At 44.6% G+C, this 20,070-nt stretch overlaps 1 protein-coding gene across 17 annotated transcripts in view; it reads left to right on the forward strand.

The window, feature by feature from the left end:
* KIF1A (kinesin family member 1A) overlaps window positions 1-20,070 on the forward strand; it is a 113,944-nt gene that overhangs the window by 78,744 nt on the left and 15,130 nt on the right. For 11 of the 17 annotated variants that reach the window (XM_044449985.1, XM_044450039.1, XM_044450021.1 and 8 more), the window contains 5 exons: window positions 568-623; window positions 3,857-3,965; window positions 5,874-5,940; window positions 6,448-6,532; window positions 7,711-7,816. In XM_044449985.1, coding sequence (XP_044305920.1) covers window positions 568-623; window positions 3,857-3,965; window positions 5,874-5,940; window positions 6,448-6,532; window positions 7,711-7,816 — 423 coding nt within the window. Of the gene's footprint in view, window positions 1-567; window positions 624-3,856; window positions 3,966-5,873; window positions 5,941-6,447; window positions 6,533-7,710; window positions 7,817-15,782; window positions 15,810-20,070 lie in introns of all 17 variants that reach the window. The other 6 variants (XM_044450035.1, XM_044450078.1, XM_044450045.1 and 3 more) reach the window with 1 other exon arrangement.

Below are 20,070 nucleotides of genomic sequence, written 5' to 3' on the forward strand. Positions count from 1 at the left end.
GGGCACACATTGTTTTATTTTTCCCCATTTTTCTTAATATATACACATGATTTGAATGCAATACATATAATTTTCTAGCAATTATCAATGGGCTTCAACAAAAGCAGACCAAATATCCAAATAAATATCCATTTGGTGTCTGTCTGCAACTTATTCATATACTGAAAATCTTGTAAGGCCCTTAATCCATTGCATTATAGGAAAGGAGTGTTTATCCTTCCAATATTGTAATACCAGCACATGATGCTTTTTCATTTACATTGTTATTGCTAAGCACGTCTTAACACGGTTAATCTTAGGGAAATCCCATGAGAGCCTCATGTAAACCAGCATGTTCTGTCAGGTAGGCAAGGGGAGTCAATCTCCAGACAGTGCTACTAAAATCATGGTTGCCATTTCAGTTCCTTGGGTGGGTGAACAGTTGGGGCAACTGCATAAACCCCAGTGGGCTCATTTTCCACTATCTGACCAGCACTATTTAAGTAACTTAGAGAGATCAGTCCTTTGGTCCTAAGGGGATAGATTATTGTTTATTCTCACAGTAATTTGTGTTCCTTTACCCTATAGCCCCCTAAGACCATCCCGGCGCCATTTTCCTCGCGTCATGCCATTATCCAAACCAGGTAATAGAAGAATTTCTTCTTGTTTAACATAATAGTTAATGGTAAAATAAGAAAAATAAGAGTAGAAGATTGTGGGGGAAGAGACTAGCCATCACAAAATGCTTGTGCTTGTCTGGGAGAAGATGAATTAACAGAAAAGTGCTTAGAAGACAGTACTAGCATGACTCATTGCATTAATGAATAATAGCCAGAATGCAAGGAGGATGCACTTCTGTGCCTTTTCTAGCATCGTGTTATCCATTGTCTTGGTTCTTTTATTTGGGGGGGGGGGGGGGGGGGGGGGAGGTCATAGGTAAAGTGCCGCATTCCCTGTGCATATGAAAAGTTCCACTGGGCTCTAAGCTCATTTCAGTTCAGGCATTTGGAGCTGGAGAAAATGCAAGTTCTTCTTGCCTGAAATTTATCTCCAAAGAACTGTATGTGCACCTGGTTAAAGCCTATTGACAAGGCATTTCAAAGTTACAAAGCTGGGTTGTCCGTGGTCACTCTGCTGTTCATGTGCTTCCAGTTTGTTTTTATTATAGCATTGTTTTACTGTTCTATTGTATTGTGTTGTGTTTATAGTACACTTTAGTTTGTATATACTTCTTGTGTATTCCCCTGGTACCTACTTAGTCAGATGTGTTGTAACTCATGTCCATGGGCCAATCTGACCTGCTTGGGGTCCCAGTTCACCCTCTGGGGTGCACCAGATGGTCATGCTTGTTTGTCCTAACCACTGATCTTTTGGCGGCTTAAGATGCAATCCTATGCCTATTTAGATAGAAGAAAGGCCTACAATTCCCAACATGCCCCAGCCAGCCACACTGGGAGTTGAAGCCTTTCTTCTGGCTAAACATACATAGGATTGTACCCGTTTTATTCAATTTATTTTATGCAGTTCCACCCATCTGCCCTTTTTAATAGGAGAAACACCTCTCCTAAGTCTTAGCTTTTGGCAGTAAGAGCTTTAAGCTAAATTGTACTGTAATTTTTACCCTTCCCCTTTTTCCTTTTGGTGCCACCCACCTTTGGAATTTGGCTTCTCTCAAACTTAAATCAGCCCTTTTGCTGAAAGAGGTTTGGTAAGCTGCTGAGGACCTGAGGGTCATCCTAAGGAGAGTTGGAGCAGATAATGGAGCATGTGTCTCTCAGCTGTTGCTATCTGTGGTCGGTCCCAATTTTCTGCCTACCATGATCAATGACTGTTTAAACTCATTCTCTCTGGAATGCTGTAGATTTGAATGGCACATTTAAAGCAATAGGAGTAGTGGGCAGAGTTTCAGGTACTGAATAAGCGCTACCCATGTGTCATGTACCCAGCTTAGGTTGTAGGTATCCAAGCATAATTGTTTCCTTTTGTCTTGTATTCTGCTTGTTTCTCTTTGTCACTGATGAAGGGTGTGAGAAATCCTTCCAGATGATTAAAAGCCTGGTCCCCAGTGTGCTTGCTGGTGACATTCTGGAAGCCTTCTCTGGGTACTTGTTTTCTACTGCCAGCACAGCCTTCTCCTTCCCACTAAGAGATGGGGAGGAATCCAGCCCTGCAACATCCCTGTCAGTTATGAACTGTGTTGTGAGAAAAGCTCAGCAGCCTGGTTGGTGCCTGGACAAAGCTGTGGAAGACTCCAACTCAGGGTTCTTTCCTTGGAGGGTTCCTGAGAAATGAACCTATGCAGTATTTAGAAATGGGGCAATATCTAGAACAGCTTTGCTTTGCTTGCTGTTCCAAAATTCAGTGTGCATGAAATCTTGGATGAATCTGCCACAGGATGCCTTCGATCCCTGAGTCCTTGGGGTTTTCCACTCTCCTGTTCACAGTGTGTTTTTTCTTGCTGCTGCCTTCAGCAGGATTCTGGACTCTCTCTCACTCTCTCTCTCAATCTGTGTGTGTGTGTGTGCGCGCGCACCCGCATGTGCATGCATGCTGGCCTTTAACTGGGAAGGTGTTGGGCTGTCCATTAATCTTTTGCATCTTTGATGACTTTCACCCATAGTTTTCCAAGTTAGGTATAGGAAGATATATACGAGTATAGCCCCATCATCTCACACAACACTTTTCTGAATAACATCAGCAAAATGACAAAATGGGTTTGTTCTGAGATGTTTGCTATGCACAGTGAGCAAGACAAACAGAAGGGGAGGAATGTCTCACTTCAAATGCCTGAATGCAAGGGTGTCAATTTTTTTTTGGCCTGTGGGCATTTTTGGGAATTTGAGAAATTTCTATGTGCCCCACAATAAAATGGCCTTTACAGATTAGTCATACAGTGGCCGGCATGGGGGCCTGACTAGTCAAAAATGAGGTGTGAGGGACAGATACAGTGAAGCTAGAGACTGAAAGGGAGGGGGGAAAGCGAAATAAAGGGGTGGAAGGGACAGAAGGGGCAAGGCTAATGGCTAGAAAGGAAGAGAAAGGAGACTACCTAAACATCTTCTAGTTTTTTAAAATTTAAATTATTTTTGAAGAGGGCAGGAAGAGGAAAACTTTGTGGGCTCACCATGTTGGGGTCCCCTGCCTTAATGGGATTGATTTTTAGAGTCCAAAGGCATGCACAACAGGTCACTTTATGGCACCTCAACTCCTAGCATGTAGATTTGCTGTGTGTGCAAGCTAGCTGGCCACAATCTTTTCCAAACATCTACCCAGCAGTGATGACCTAAGCCAGACATCTCCAATTCAGCATCTTCCAGATCTAGTGGACTAGAAGTCCCATCACCTGCTGTGCTAGCTGGGAAGATGGGACTTGAATGCCAACAGCTCTTGAGAAAGCAGGCTGTCCTAAGTGCTTACTAAATTGTTTATGTATTCATACCACAAAAGAGCACGTGTAAAGAATGATCTTCCTTTGTAGCTGTTACTGATACCATGAGCATTAATCATTCCCCGGCTCTTCTTTGTACGTGTGTCTAGTCCTTTCTGGTGGTCATTCATATTGCATCACAGTTGAGTTGGTTTCATTATCTGTAAGTCTTCTCATCTCACTGGAGGAGGAAATATGTGCAGCCTTGGACATGTTTGTCCACGTGCTCACACAGTCCCAGCCATCTTCCTTTCTGTGCATTTGGATCCAGAGCCTTGTGTAGATCTGAGTACTAGAACTGAGCACTGACTTTTCTTTTCCTTTAGACAGCTGTTGATGGTAGAGTTGGCTGTTTTTCCCCTTTTCTGTGTGGTGCAGTGAGACCAGTTTGAGGTAACAGGGTTTGCTGTCATTATCTTTGCCCCCTGAATCCAGTTTCTTTCTTTGCAGTGCCTGCAACAAAATTGAGTGCCATGACAAGGCCAAGCATCGGCCCCTGCCAATGCAAATATGATCTGATGGTCTTCTTTGAGATTTGTGAACTGGAGGCCAATGGCGAGTAAGTGGCTGCCTTTGTTTACAGGAGAGGCAGGTTTTCTACTCTAACAGCCATGATGAGCAAATTTAATGGACAGCCAAAGTGTTTTCATCAAAGCTTTGCTATAGCCATTAGAGGAACCTCTGCCAGCTTTTAAAGTGGATGATTGGGACTTTTGGGACGGATTCAGCCTTACTGAAGCCAGAAATTGATTCATTTCATGCATTAGCAAACTATCTTGTTTTCTTGAACCTGAAAAGCACCCAGATTGGGCCCAATAGATGACTGGATTCATCATGGATTCTTCACTTTTGCCCCATCCCCCCCATTCCTTGCAGTGATATCCTTTAATGATCCATGCCCTTCAAAGTGCCCAGTGGCATGGTAGTTGGGGCTTCCTATGCCTGCCCATTTTTTTTTAATTGCTCCTGTAAATGAACACACCCACACAATTCTTTTTGTCCGTATTGTGCAAACAGGGCTTGATCCCTCAACAGGTACAAATTGTAGCCAGAACTGGAATGTCCATCTTGCAAGCTGACCAACCCTGTTGCTGCCTTGTGCTGCTGACACAACCCCTCCTGCTACCTCTCTAGCTAGTGCAAGGATATCCCCTTTATGCCAGCAGCCTGAGCATTGTGCTGTGGCACAGAGTGCAGTCCCCATCACTGGCTCAAGTGGAGATCGCAAGACAGTGGCAGGGATGCCACATCCACTGGTGTTGGGATTCCATCTGGCAGCCTTGGGTGGAAAGGGAGAGATGGCCCCAGCTGCCATCTCTTGAGGAGACCCTGCGAACCATGGTGGGGGACTTCACTGCTCACTGCTGCCAGTGATCTCTGCTGTGTGCCACTGTCATGAAGACATAGGGAATGGCACACACCAGAATTCAGCAGAGCCTCTGATAGCCATCCTCAGGGGGCTGTCGGAGGCTTCCCTGATCTCCACTGTGATTGGCATGGGTCATGAACCACTGCCACCAGCCCCAGATAGGTGGCAGGGCTGGCAGAGATTGCATGAAGCCCATGCCACCCACTCCAGGTGCTGCTTTGGAATGTTGCCTGGTAGCACCTGGAGGTGGGTGGCATGGGCTTCCCTTTCCCCCACTTTGTTCGGAGATTATGAAAAGCAGGTGAGTCAGGTCCTTCAAAGTGCCCAAGCACCCCCCCCCTTTTGCACCTCAATTTTTTCTTTTAAAAATATTATTCAGAAGTACAATCATTCATGGATCCTAAATTGCCTGCCTCACCTGGGCAGTATCTTGGGGGAATGTCTGCTCTTAAAGTGCAACAGAATCCCTCATGGCCATTGACTCAGAGGCTGCCAAGACTTTTGGTTTTGATCTGTCTTCAGAGCTGTCAAAAGATGAGTTGTCAAAAAACCACAGAAGCTAAGAATGATCTTTGTTCATGAAAGGGGATAACCACTTCACAGCGATATCATCAATGGTTGTTTGTTTGTTTGTTTTCTGGCCCTGGTTTCATTCAGGGTCCTCTCACTTTCACACCGTTCTTGAGATTCTGGGTGTTTGGGAAGGTGGAAAAGTGTGAGCCACCCCTGTTTAGGGGAGCTATCAGTTTAGACAGCAATCTGTCAAAACTCTGGCTCCTTTAAAGGGTTGAAAAGGGGGTTCACATGAAGTTTTTCAGAGTGACGTATGCCAGCATGAAAAGTTGTGTGATGAACTAGTGACATCCTTTCCACTGTGCTGGGTCAGCACTTTGAAAGAACTGTTACCAGCTGTCGAACTGAAGATTGCTTTTTGAAATCACTAAAACAAACTGCACAAATAGTACTGGGATGGTTGTGTCTTCCGGGTTTAGCATAAATAAAACAGATGGAGTGGATTACTTCACTCGCATTGTTGCTGGGGGTCTGTGGTGCAGGCTAACATTCTCTATCCTGTCTCACTAAAGTTTTCTTTTCCAGCTACATCCCTGCTGTTGTGGATCACCGTGGAGGGATGCCCTGCCATGGAACTTTCCTACTACACCAGGTATTTTCTGCCTGCCATGTCTTGAATCAGAGCATCACTAGTGCTGTGATCAATATTTTTCAGTTCATCCTTCAGCCCAAAAGTTATCATGGGAGGGTGATGAAACTTCCACAGAAAGACAAGCCACCCCTTATAAAATTGCTTTTCACACCTGCTGAAGAATGCACAGTGTTTTGCCAGGAGAGATTGGGAAGGGGGATTCCCAATCTGTACTGCAGATATTTCCTTTAATGGGACCTTTTTGAAGGGGGGAATTTGCAGTGCAACTATCTTTCTCTCCTTATTTTGTCAAAGTGCTTGGTGAGAGAGAGGGAGAGGTAGAAAGTGGATTGTCTTGCATGTCACCTTCTTTAAGAGACAGTTTGAAGAAGGTCTACAGTGGGTCCAGCTCCTTTCCCCTCTCTTAGCCAACATTTCCCCCCTGTCCACTTTTCCTTAGTGCTATCCATTGCATAAACACAGTTGTTGTAACTCCCGTGCTTTCCCTTTGGGCATGATTGATGGCAGGGCATCCAGAGGAGGATCACAGTCACCTTGGTGCATGAGACAGGTAGCCACATCCGGTGGAAGGAAGTGCGGGAGCTGGTTGTGGGTAAGCAAAGCTTGTCTTTTCCCTTGCATGTGTTTCATTAACCCAGATTTCTCTAACCTAGTGGTCTCTGGATGTGCTGGATAGCAATTCCCATCATTTCCTATCAACATAGAAATGATAGGATAGAGCCAGTGTGGTGAGAGCCAATGTGGTGTAGTGGTTAAGAGCATGGGACTGGGACTCAGATGATCTGGGTTCTAGTCCCCGCTCAGCCATGGAACCAACTGGGTGACTTTGGGCCAGTCACAGACTCTCAGCCCAACCTACCTCACAGGGTTGTTGTTGTGGGGATAAGATGGAGGAGGAGAATGATGTAAACTGTCTTGAGCCCTTTGTAGGAAAAAGGCAGGGTATAAATCGAATAAATAAATAAAATAGGATATGTAGACATACCTGGAGTGGACCAGATTAGGGAAGGCTGACTTAGCTAATGCCAAAGCCAAACTTGCCTGAACTGACCAGCCCTGTATGCCTGAACAATGCCATTGATACCAGAGAAGCTTCTGGATGCAGTTGCTGTGTCCTGCAGGGACCCAAGTGATGCAGGCCTTCAAGTATGCTTGCTGGTTTTGATGCAGCAACATCCTACTGGATACAGCAACATCCTACTGGTTGCCAGCTGAAGTAGACAGGACCTCCAGTAGTTCAAGGAAAGCCATGCAGAATGGCATTTGTTGTGAAGAACTACTCCACATCTCCACCCCTAAAAACGTAGAGGTTGGAAGGTTGCACCAAACTGATTCCCTTGGCTTTTGCAGGCACATTTTGAGAGGTGATTAAATTATAGCGATAGGACAGGCTTGCTGCCTCCTTTTGGCAGCTAATAAGAGTGGTTAATGTTTTGGAGCCATGGTATATGAATAGGCAATACCTCCCCACTATTTTATGGAAGTATTTATAGCAATCTTCAAAATTCCTGGTGTGCCTACCAACTCAAAAAGGTCAAGGACTCATCTCTGCATCATAAGAGTGCAGAAATATCTCAGATATGTCACTTGATGTTCAGTCCCAGCTACAGACAGTTTCAAATGGAAAGAGTGAAAGGTGGAGTCATTCCTGCCTGCCACCTGCCCCATATAAATAGAGTATGTGTCTGCATGCACACTCACTGCTTCCTGCCATGTGGTTGCTGTCAGGCAAGGGCAAAATAAACTGCATGTACTCTCTTCTGCTTGCAGGTCGGATCCGGAACACCCCGGAAGGAGATGAATCCCTCATTGACCCCAACATCCTTTCTCTGAATATCTTGTCATCAGGATACATTCGACCCTCCCAGGATGATCGGTGGGTTTGGTCACATGTTATTCCAGCATGCTCTGCTTATCTATCCTGGGTCAAACATGGTCTCCCTGTAGGGCTTCAGGGAGTGCACACGCCTTTAGGGATGTCCATTCCACTGCACAGCCGGTGGACTAAGCCATGCTGAGGATAGCTGAGAAGCCAGACTACAATGACAAAGGAGTGGTGAGAGAAAGCCACTAGCTTCCGAAACAACTTTTCCCAAGCACCTCTTCTTGCTGTTTTACCAGACTCATAGCTGATATTCTACAGCAACAACCCTCATTTTACTTATAACTGCCTTGGCTTGGCCATGAATACCCACTGCCTTGTCACAGAATTGGATGTTTAAAATTGTATCCAAATGTAGGAAGTTCCCTTATATCAGTTTGTCCATCAAACCAGTACTTAATGCACATTGTGCTGACTGGAACAGCTCCCTAGCATCTCTAGCTGTCTTCCACACCACCCTTTTATCTGTGTATGCCAGCAACTGAACCTGGAGATGGCCTTTCCCTGTATGTGTGGGATTCTTGGACAGCTGCTACCTCTGTAAGCATCTCATTGTTATACAGTGTAAAGCAGGGGTGTGCAGCCTCTTCTTCCTGTTAAGGGCCACATTACCTTCTGGTTAAACTGCTGATGGCTCCATAGCGATGGTGGACAGGGCCAAGGCCAAAAGAGGGTATGTTGCCCCTTTTCTTATGTTTCCTTTCCCCCTTTTCACTTTGCTCTTCTCTTATCTTTTTTTCCACCCAGGGGGTTGCTTGGGAAAGATTGCTCTTGCCAGAGCGCTGAACTGAATGCATGCAATGGGCTTTTGAAACTATGCTGGGGCTCATATGAATTTGGGTCAAGGGCTGCATCTGTCCCTTAGGTCACAGGTTGCCACCCCTGCTGTAAAGGTAATTTTAAGCGATTAGCAGCTAAGTGTACCAGTGGTGCTGGTAGTTACCCTGATATAAAAATACAACTTCCTGGGTGGGCACAGGTCAGCAGTATAAGAAACTATTCTGTAAGTAGAAGTTCTCCAGCCTAGGTCTAGAAATGCAATGTGACTAAACCCCTTCACTCCATCTGAGGTAAAAGCCGTGAAAATATCTTAGAGGTCAGCCACTGCTTCTTTCTTTTTGTGTAGTAAGAGCTTGTTTTCTGGGTAAAAGATAGCACAGAATAGCTATAGTTGGCACAAATGGCTTGCAGATCTTTCTAGCCTCCTTTGTGCTTGAGTAGCAACGCTTGCATGTAAGACATTCTCTCTGGAGGTGAATCCTGGAGATGGTGCCACATAGAGAGGCTTGCACTTCATGTGAAGTACAGGTTTGGCACCAGATGGGATAATAGTACTCTGTGGTATTCTCAGTGGTAGCAGCCTAGGAGACAGCATGGGTTCTAATCCAAGTTTCCCTTACTCCATTTGGGAAGGCGATTCTCATTTCTTTCTCATTTTTCTGTCTCCTGTAGATAAGAGGTTAATTATTCCAGCCATGTCCTCAGCTATCATTTCCATTCCAATATATCATTTATCCAAACCACTGGCAAAAACTGTTCAACAGAAACTTATGTGGGTGAGCTAGGAAATTGAAAGGAGATAGATAACTATGAAAAAGAATATGTGGACAAGGCTAGCGGTTAGTGGCCTGGTCTCCAAGGACTCATCTAGCTAAGGGCTGCTCACTTCAGGTTCTATAATACTTAGGAGGAAATGAAAGCACTTGTGTCAAAGATGATGTAGAGTTTATTGAATAAAATGAGGAAATATGAATATAAAAGCAAAAGGCATCTTACACTCCCCTCCTCGTGGCCTGCTGGTTCCCTAAATAGGCCAGGGAATGCTCTGTGGGCCTCCAAAACCACCAGGGCAAGAAATATGTTAATTCCTCTCCCCAAGCTGAGAACAAAAGACATGGATTTGATAAAGGTCCTCTCTCCCACAGTTTCACAAGCTGACAATACATAGAGGCTCAAACTTTCCTTCCTGGGGGACAGGGTGGAGGCAAGGCAAGGAAGCTGCTTTAGTAAAGGAAACAGTTCTGTTTCCACAGCTCTTTTCTAAGAGCATGCTTGCAAAAGCAGCTTCAAGGCAGTGATCTCTGGCTTTCCTCCTAACAAGCTGAAGACCATAAAGCAGTGGTTTGGCTACAAGGAACTTTCCTACAAGGAACTTTTGGACAGTAGGAAAGTTCACTACAGTGCCTGTTGAACTTTTAATGAATTCCTCACTATTCTTCCAGCAGAGCCCATGCAACAGCGCATGTATCATGTATAAAGCATAATCTGAGCAGAAAAGCTGAAAGAAAAAGAATGTTTAAGTTAACTCTCCCTAGTTTGGTGGCAGTGTCAGAAGAGAGCAAGTATTCTCCCCCAATGAGTTATTAATTGTTCAAAGGGGAATTTTATCTTCCAAATGAGCAAGCAATAAATTAAAGAACCTATCTAAACCAAACATGAAAGCGGTGCAAATAGGGTCAGCATGCAACAGTGTCATTCCAATTACCAATATTGACTAAAGGTCTGTCCTGTTAGTTAAAATGGAGCAAGGGCTAGCTATAGGATACCTAGCACTCTGGGTGGGAAATAGCACTGGTGCTCACTGCCCCCTCCCATTGCCCCAGTCAGCTTAGCATGGCCATGGAGAAGGTCTCTGGTGCCTGGTGCAAGTGTGTCATATCTATAGAAAGCAGCAGGGGCACAAGCAAGTATTACTGCATGCACAGACTGTATCTGAAAATTCTCGCCTGCAACTCCTTCTTGTCAAGTAGAGTGAGAGATGTGCTTCCCATTTCATAAAAGGTGATGAAGAGAATAGCAACCAGGCCATGCTTTTCCTGAGCGCCGCCTCCAAATGCCAACCACTTCTGGCAGAGCTTCTTTCTGCTTCCCAGGGCTCAGTCTCACAGGCCTTGTTGCCTGCTGCTGGCCTTTACTGCTCATTCAGTAGGATTCTCACACTGAATCTGTACCTTAGCTTAGAGCAGTAATGGCAAACCTTTTAGGGATGGAGTGCTCAAACTGCAACCCAAAACCCACTTATTTATCACAAAGTGCCAACACTACAATAAGACCTGAAAACTGAAGTTTTAGTTTAGAAAAAAACAACCCACAGCCAGTCCAAGCATGCATGCACACACACACGGCAGCGGAATGACAGGCCATGAGAGAGCTCGGATGAGACGTGGGTAATGAGTCGCGGCACGTGACGTCATCGCCTGGCGCTGCTACTCCTTTCCAAGCATGAGCATGGCCCCTGTGTGCACTGTTATCCTATGCTCGACTGCTGGGGGCACTGCTGGGGTGACTTGGCTCACATGCCGACAGAGAAGGCTCTGCGTGCCCGCTGTGGCACGCATGCAATAGGTTCGCCACCACTGGCCTAACCCTACCCTGGTGCACTCCCCTAACCCTAATATATGGCTAAAGTTCCATTAAAAAGAGAGCAATTTTGAAAAAGCCTTCCTTGAGTAGCTTTTTCTGCACAGCTCATCATTTCTGCCCATTCTAAATACATTCCAACCATCAAAAGCATACCAGGACACCTTGTTTTTCTAACCCTAACCCACTTATTTGTCGGAAAGTGCCAACACTGCATTTAAACCTGAAAACAGCCAGTCCAAGCAAATATATATGTATCCTTGGCAGTGCACTGACCGGCCATGCGAAAGCTTGGACGAGTCATGGCTAATGTGTCGTGGCTTGTGACATGATCGCCTGGCACCACTACTCCTTTCCAAGCATGCGCATGGCCCCTGTGTGCACTGTTATCCAATGCTCGGCTGCTGGGGCAATGCTGGGGTGACTTGGCTCGCATGCCGACAGAGCTCTGCATGTCGCTGTGCACGCATGCCATAGGTTAGCCACCACTGGCCTAGAGTAGCTACCATAGGAAATTACTCTTCCATAGGACCTGACCTGGAAATCTCAGGGGATGTCCATTCACTCACTTGCTCACTTCCTGCACTCTTTCCCTTGTTGGCCTGGAGTTCTGTGACCAGAACATACCATGTGCTTTGTTACAGAATCCCTCTTTGAAGCAACAAACTTTGTGATCAGGCTAGTTGGCCTGGACCAATCATAAACCTGCTTAACCGATCTCTTCTGCCTAGACATAAAGATTTTACCTTACCTTAACTGGTTTAGATTCCCTTACAGTTGGACTGCAGGTCTAGCTGATAAACATGCCTCCTTCCTAGCTGCAACTTTCTATAGCTTCAAGTAGACCCTCTGTTTTTCTAACTTTGAAAATTACCACTTTTCCAGAATACAGAACTATAGTAGCCATATGACCAAACCTAGCCTACCAGTTTTATAGAACAAGTGAGGCTGATATCCCACACCATGGTGAGGTAGATGTAAGTGTTTTGACTGGGGTATTTCCGAAAATGTAAATGCTGTCTGGAGTTAGGAACCAACCAACCAACGTGCATCAGCAGAGCCAGTCGCTCAGTAAGTTTGCCTCAAAACTGTATTCCACCAGTTTTTTCCCCAGTGCAAATGACATCAAAGTGAATATTGAAAAACAAACATACTCTAAAGTTAATTGAAAATTAGTGCCCAAACAACCTGGAGAACCTTGGAAAAAAGATCACAGTCACTTGTTTTTTGCTATTCCAATTCCCTGAAGACAGCACTTTTTTTGAAAACTGAGTTCAGCTTGGCTCCCTAGGCAGCTGCCCAGCTTGCTCACATCTAAAGCTGGCACTGTATGGAGCAGATGTGATTCCAAATGGCTGCTTCTTCAGTAGCAGGAATAGCAAACTGAGAAGCAAAACAGGACGAACCTCATAGGAAGGGTACAGGCATTTGAAGCTGCTGTTGTTGTTGTTGTTGTTGTTATTATAACATTTCTATGCCGCCCCTTGCCGAAGCCTCGGGGCGGCTTACAGCACAATAAAATACATTGAAATACAATAGAACATAATAAATTACCATTAAATACAAAAATACAAAAAATACACTGAGTTACAAACATAGTAATATAAAATTAAAATTATCAGTATAAAATAAGTAAATAAATAATATAGGAGGAGAAAAGAGAAGGAAGAAGAAAGTTGCCCTGGCCAGATCATATATTTTAACAATTAAAATGATGTTTAAATAAAAAGGTCTTTACCTGGCGCCGAAAAACCAGTAACGACGGTGCCAGGCGGACCTCTTTGGGGAGTGAATTCCATAGGTTGGGCGCCACCGCAGAGAAAGCCCTCCTCCGAGTACTTACTCTCCTAATTTCTTTCATGGAGGGTTCCCAGAGAAGGGACTCTCCTGTAGATCTCAAAGGGCAGTCGGGCATATACGGACGTAAGCGCTCATTTAGGTAGCCAGGACCCAAGCCGTTTAGGGCTTTATAGGTCATAATCAACACCTTGAATTGGGCCCAGGCTTCAATGGGAAGCCAGTGAAGCTGACGGAGGACTGGAGTCATGTGAGCATAACGCCCCATCCCCGTCAGCAACCTGGCAGCTCTATTTTGCACCAATTGAAGTGTTCGGACCGTCTTCAGGGGAAGCCCCACGTAAAGCGCGTTACAGAAGTCTAGGCAGGAAGTCACCAGCGCGTGTGTCACCGTCGCCAGGCAGTCGTACTCCAGGTAGGGGTGCAGCTGATTAATCAGCCGAAGCTGAAGGAAGGTGCTCCTCGCCACCGCTGTCACCTGAGCTTCCAAAGAAGGCTCCGGGTTGAGGAGTACTCCTAAGCTGCGGACCTTGTCCCTAAGAGGGAGTGTTGCACCATTCAGGACCAGGTCAAATCCACCCTCTTTGAAGCCCGATCCGCCAACCAACAGGACCTCCGTCTTGTCTGGGTTGAGTTTCAGTTTATTGGCCCTCATCCATTCCCTTACCACGGCCAAGCACCGGTTCAGCACAGCCACTGCCTCACCTGGATTAGTGGAAAACGAGAGGTAGAGCTGGGTATCATCAGCGTATTGATGATTCCGCAGCCCACACCTCCTGATGACCTCTCCCAGTGGTTTCATATAGATGTTAAATAGCAGAGGGGATAGGATGGAGCCCTGTGGTACTCCATGGCATAGCTGCCATGGCGCAGAGACATGGTCCCCCAGCACTACCTTCTGGAATCGACTATTGAGATAGGAGCGGAACCACTGCAAAGCAGTGCCTCCAACCCCCAATCCCGCTAGCCTATCCAGAAGGATATCATGGTCGATGGTATCGAAAGCCTCCAAGAGGTCCAGAAGAACCAACAGGGATGCACTCCCCCTGTCCTTCTCCCTGCACAGGTCATCGTACAGGGCGAGCAAGGCAGATTCAGTACTGTACCCGGGTCTGAAGCCGGACTGAAAAGGATCCAGATAATCAGTTTCATCCAAGAGTGCTTGGAGTTGTCCCGCCACCACTCGCTCCAACACCTTGCCCAGAAACGGAATTTGCAGTTGCCCTCTTGTGCTAGTCTTGCTAGTGTGCTTGCTAACAGCGATAACCACAGTCAACATCTTATTTGTAGGTATCTGGTTTATCTCCATGTCAATCAGAGTCAATGATCTATGAATAAAGTTGACTTTTTGGAGAAAAAAACCAGTTGTGTTGGGGATCTTGCCAAGTAAAATAAAAAGCAAACCACCCTGGGTGTGCAGGCCTATTATTATTACACAATGCTTTTTTCCAGCCCTGGTTATTGGATGGGTAATTGCATATTCTGGGCATAATCTTTTAGCATTTTTCTCATGCAAGTTCTCCAGCTCTGTAGAAGATTTGAATATGACTTATCAAGTGAACAAAGTAGAACACTTCAATACTGGTACAGCAATGCTTTATTTATTTATAATATTTACTTGCTGCAGTTCTTTGCCAAACATGGCATCCAAAGCAGCATATACCACTATAACGAACATTTTAATACCATAAAGAATCAGCAGCAATAAAAAGATCCATCCAGGGCTCTGAACTATCTGCCAGGGAAGTAGGTACATAAGAGGTACAAAAGTAGGTACATAAGATATTTGGTTCATCTTTTTGTATCTATGCCTGGCCTTTGAGTGTCATTCTTAGTTGCATACATGGATGAAAATTGAGGTGTTGGCTCACAGCAGCTATTAGCAGAGCTGGTCAGATTTGGAAGGGAGAATAAAGGAAGAAATGTTCTAGAAGGAAAATGGAAGATTTGCCATCTTCAGATTCCCCCTCCTTACAATTTTGCATGGGCTTTGGAGCTTGCTTTTTTGCTTTCTGCCTTCTCAGAAACCAGGTAACATTTCTTCTGGTCAATTTTCTTTTATTCCCAGCCACTGAAACTCTCCAGCACAGAAACCTCACATTTGCTTCATTTTGATAGACAAAAAGCAGAAACCCTGTGTTGCAGTGGAATTAACCCCAGTTGGCCTTTAGTAACAGCACAAAGCTATCAGCTGAGAGTTAAGAATGCATCAAGCTGTACAGGACGTGTCTCAGTAAGGCTATGCTGAGTATACTGTGTAATTGTTGATCTCTTCCAAGAACCTGAGGCAGAATCTAGTCTAATGAATCGGGCTGTTTTCACAAGTTTCAGTTAGTGTGAGGACAGTCCTTTTGCTATGCATCTCATTTGTGATCCAAGTGACCTACCTGAGTTTAGCTCATTTTGTCCTTGTAAGAGCCCTCTGAGATAGCTTAGGCTTGCTGAAAGGAATGATGCACCTGCCCTGCAAACATCATGATTGAGCAGGAACTTGAAACTGGCTGTCCCTAGTCCGTGCCCAGTGCTGCATCCATGACACCACACTGGCTCTTGAGACCACTTGTTCACTCACATATATGGTTGTGCTCTGAACCAAGGGACTTGCAAGCTTGGCTATTTTCTACAGCAGCTTAGTGGGGTGAGCCAGTGGGCAGAAGGGAGCTGTTTGCAGGGCTTGAGCTTTGGAAGAGCTGCACTATGGAACTGCTGCTACGGCTGCCGCCGCCGCCGCTACTGCTGCTGCTGCTGCTATTGCCACCCATATGGACCCACACTAACCATGTGATTGTTTGTGTTTTTGCAGGCAGTTTCTTGATTCGGATATGCCTAGGTATTATTTGTTCCCCTCTCCATTTCTTTTCTTTCACCTTCTCCCAGGTGCATCCTCACCCCCGCCCAGGTCAGCATTGTGGGTACCAATGCTACAGAGATGGAACTTCCCTCCACCTACCCAAATACACCAGCTTCTCTCTCTCTCTTTCTCTTCTGTATCATTGGGCTTCCTTTTTGTTCCTTGGGTATTTCTGTTTGGTTTTTTAGTATTTTTAAGACAAGTTTGTTCTTTAGTTCTCTCTTTCTCTCTTGTCAATGTTTATTCTTTCTGGCTGTTTTCCTGTTTTGCTGCTGTTGTAATTTTTTTCTGACACCTGCCAAAACATGCTGGCCCCTCTTGCCCATGTTGAAACCTCATTTCGTGCTCCCAGCTCTGGCACAAGGGCAGTTTGGATAGCTGTGAGCTGTTGCAGGCTGCATGAGAAACTGGGCTGAGTGTGATGGGAGTGTGGGAAAGGCAGCAGTGTGCGAATGACAAGAGGGAAGTGTCCTACTGAAACAGGCTGTGTGACAAAGAGTTGTCTTGGGATAATTGTTTCTTCAAAATGGATGGCAAAGGCTAGCAGAAGCAGCTGCACAAGCCCAACTACCAAGCAGACTGTAATATTTGCGCACTGAGGACAGTGGATCATTAGAACATCATCCAACAGAGACAACAACAGGAAATTTTTACATGTAATCTGCTTGCTATATTTAACTAGGAAGGCAGAACTTTAGGTTGCAAAGACTGGCTAGAATTCTCAGGCATGCATCAGTCAGGACTAATCCTCCCCAGCTGGTTGTATTTCAGATATATTGAACTGCTGTCCCCCTCATTCCCAACCGGTACAGCCATCAGCTATGTTGGCTGGGGATGATGGGGGATGTAGTTCAACATGTCTGCAGGACAAATGTTTAGGAAAAACTGCTCTATAAGAAATGAATTAATAGAGATCACCCGCCAAAGGGGCAGTTGGTTGTTCAAAATAAATGTTTGAGAAAGTGATGTTCGAGCATTGTTCTCCACTCCTTCTCTCCAGTTGCATATAATTCCCCAGATTTGGCGTTTCTCTCAGTATATAGAGCCAAGGACGAGAATCCTAAGACAGTGGGGGTTTTAACTTTCTAAGTGATATTTCTGTGATATTTCATGAATACCACTGAGGATCTTGAAGATCTAGGGGGAGAAGATAAATAATACAGGACAGGGAGAATGAGAATAAAATGTACTTTTTCACTTACTCTGATTGCAAGTCAGCATACAAGTAATTGTGGATATTTGACCTGAAATGACTCTAGGGATTGTGGTTATATTGCAGTGCATGCTAATCAAGCTTCCAGATCTGAAAGTTTGGTGTGCAAGCTGCCATTCAGAGAAACAGGCCATGAAATTTAATAAAGTAATTGGAATGAAATGGATTGTGCTTAACAGTCTGGCTTCCCGTACAATAACCATTCTGTCTTCATGGAGGCTATGAGACTACTTTGACATTTGATCCCACTCGATAATAGACCATCATTTCTGAGAGGCTAAAATGTAGTTTAAGAGAGGCATCACTTTCCTTGATGTTTACTTTTTTCCCAATTATCATCTTTACATAAAGAAATTTTGCAGGATTTGGGCACCAAAAAAAAACCCCAACCCTGTTTTATCAGCAGCAAATGTGTTCCTTTTTTCAAACTGCCCTGAGCTCTGAAAAAACTGCTGTCTATCTTCAGCTGAAAGACCAAACTAAAGAAGACAAAATCTATGATCAGGATAGTGGCAAAGGGAAGGTATGGTGGTGAACTCTTTTCTCAGTACCATTTTCTGGCTGAAAATCATGTTGCAAAGTTGCAATTTGCCTTGTATTTGTACACATACAAAAATGGTACTCAGGAGAACAAGCCCTGGGAAGAAGGTTTAACAAGCTCTTCCCCAGCACCACCATCCTGTTCCAAATCCCCCTTCTCACCACAGCCACTATCTGCTAAAATTAAAAGGGATGAAAAAGTGAGTCATGGAGGTTTAAATAGATTAAACATATGGATCTACTTTAGCTCTTAGGGTGCGATTCTATGCTGTTTAGACAGAAAATATCTTACAATTCCCAGTATTCCCCAGTCAGCTGTGCTGAACTAATTTTTTGATGCTAAGGTCTTCTTTATTGCCACTGTTTATTCTTACCATTTTCTTTCCATTATTTATTTCAAGCATTTCTTGTTTAAAAAAAAAAGATGATGATGATCTTGGGAGTTATGTGCCCCATCTTCTGTCTTTTGCCAGTGATACCATAGTACTAAATGATGATTTGATGTTTGTTTGTGTGTGTTTACAGTACACACTGCCCCACAGTCCCTCTAAATGTTTTTAAATGGTGTCTGGGAAAAGAGGGCTACAATGGAGGAAGTGGAATCTGTAATACCTTTCACAGTTTCTACTGCTAAATGACACAACAGAGAGTGGTATGAAAGTGTTTTGGCAGCTTTGCAAACTTTTCGCAGGTACATGTTGCAGTGCTATATCAGTCCTCCTCCATCCTGGTACTTTTCAAATGTGTTGGACTACATCTTTCAATCCTCCTAGCCAGTATGGCCAATGGGAGTTGTAATCCAGCACATCTGTAGAGCTCTGGGGGGAAAAGCTGTCTGTGCTAATCCAGAACATTAATTATGTCAAGCATACTAGTTCTATAAAGAGAGCATAGCTGGACCACCCATTAAAACCAGGGACCCACAAAAGTTCCAGGATTCAGAAAACTACTAACCAGTAGTATCCAAAATTCCAATTATCCTTCAGGATCTTTATTTTGTGACTCCCAGTTATATTCTGCATAAGCCTCTTGGCATGTGGATATCAGATGTACTTCAATGGTTGCAATTAGGGAGTATTTTTTAGGCTACACATCCATTAGGGAGGTTACTATGCTTACTGATAGATGGCATACATATGTAACTTATAAATAAGGCTTCTCAACATGAGGCATTTATTGTGCACTTGTGATTCCTCATTCAGAGTAGTTTGTGGGTGCTTTGCATTTCATCCTCACCCTTCAGGGCCTCTCTCATGCTTTGCAACCATATGGCAGGTTGTCATTGGATTGAGCAAAGTGTGCTATTACCTGGAAATCGTGCTAGGAAAAGCTTGTGTGTTTTCGCAGTTCTGCTATACTGTAGCCCCTGCTTGTGTTGTGTAATAGAACATACAGAAAGGCAGAGAAAGAAAAAAATTCAGGGGGTGGGGGAAGCATGAAATGAGCTGATCATAATCCTGCAAAGAAGATGGAAGCAGAAGCCCCAGGAAAATGGTGGGTTAAAAACCTCATGTAGAGAGGCCCCCAGTTTTCAGATTGTATTGGTGCCAGCATTCAAAAGTTCAGTACTTTCCTTGGAACTTTTTTGTCTAAACTTTCAGCAAGGTTTCAGTTGCATACTTCAGCCATCATGATGGAACCATGTTCCATTGTTGGTTTCTTATATGGTGTGTGCTTTTGTAATAGATTATTTTCCTGCCAGAGTTGGTATTGAGAAAGATTTTTTTTCCTAGATGTGATTTATATTTAATATTTCCATGTGTTTAGTGGGAGCAGCTAATTTCTCCCAAGTTATTTGAGTTTACTGATTGCTGTCTTTATTCCTCCTCTTGCTGAAGCATCTTTGCCTGGTGTAACTGTGCTTGCAGCTCCTTGTTGATCAGGGCACTGTCATCTTTTTCAATGGAACAGTACAGGTGTTCATGACACCTCATTTTGCAATATACTTTCATCTCTTTTGTGCTGAGTTTTACTTTGATAACTACTTGTATTGGCAAGCTCCCCACAGTTTGTAATGCACTGTGGAAGTTTGAAGCAGGGAGGTGGATGCTGAGGGGCAGGGAGTACTGATAAGGTACTGGAGGGCAAAGCAATCAGTCTTCCCCATGCCCTTGAGCTAGTCCGCTGCTGCAGGTGCTGTGGAGAATGGTGTCCCATCATTGGTGTTGGGGTAAAGTGCAACTGTCAGTCTGGTTGTCTTCTGCATGTGAAATGGGTCAGGGGCACCATCTTGCCCTTTGCTTCAGTCAGCAAAATATGTTGGCTTGGCCCTGCTCCTCAGTGGCTTATTTGTTTACAGTGACTGGGTGCCCAAAGTTCAAAAAACCACAGTGGCCTATAAGCCAATGGTGGCTTCATTGTATGAGTCAAGTGATATGGTTCATTAGCCACCCTTAGAAGCAACATAAGGCAACTATAAACAACTGTGGCTTATTATGTTGGGTGAGCGCAGTCAAGAAGCACCTTTAATGCACCAAAACAAGTTAT

Source organism: Varanus komodoensis, unplaced genomic scaffold (genome assembly GCF_004798865.1).
Source record: "Varanus komodoensis strain SLA01 unplaced genomic scaffold, ASM479886v1 scaffold1, whole genome shotgun sequence".
NCBI lineage: Eukaryota > Metazoa > Chordata > Lepidosauria > Squamata > Varanidae > Varanus > Varanus komodoensis.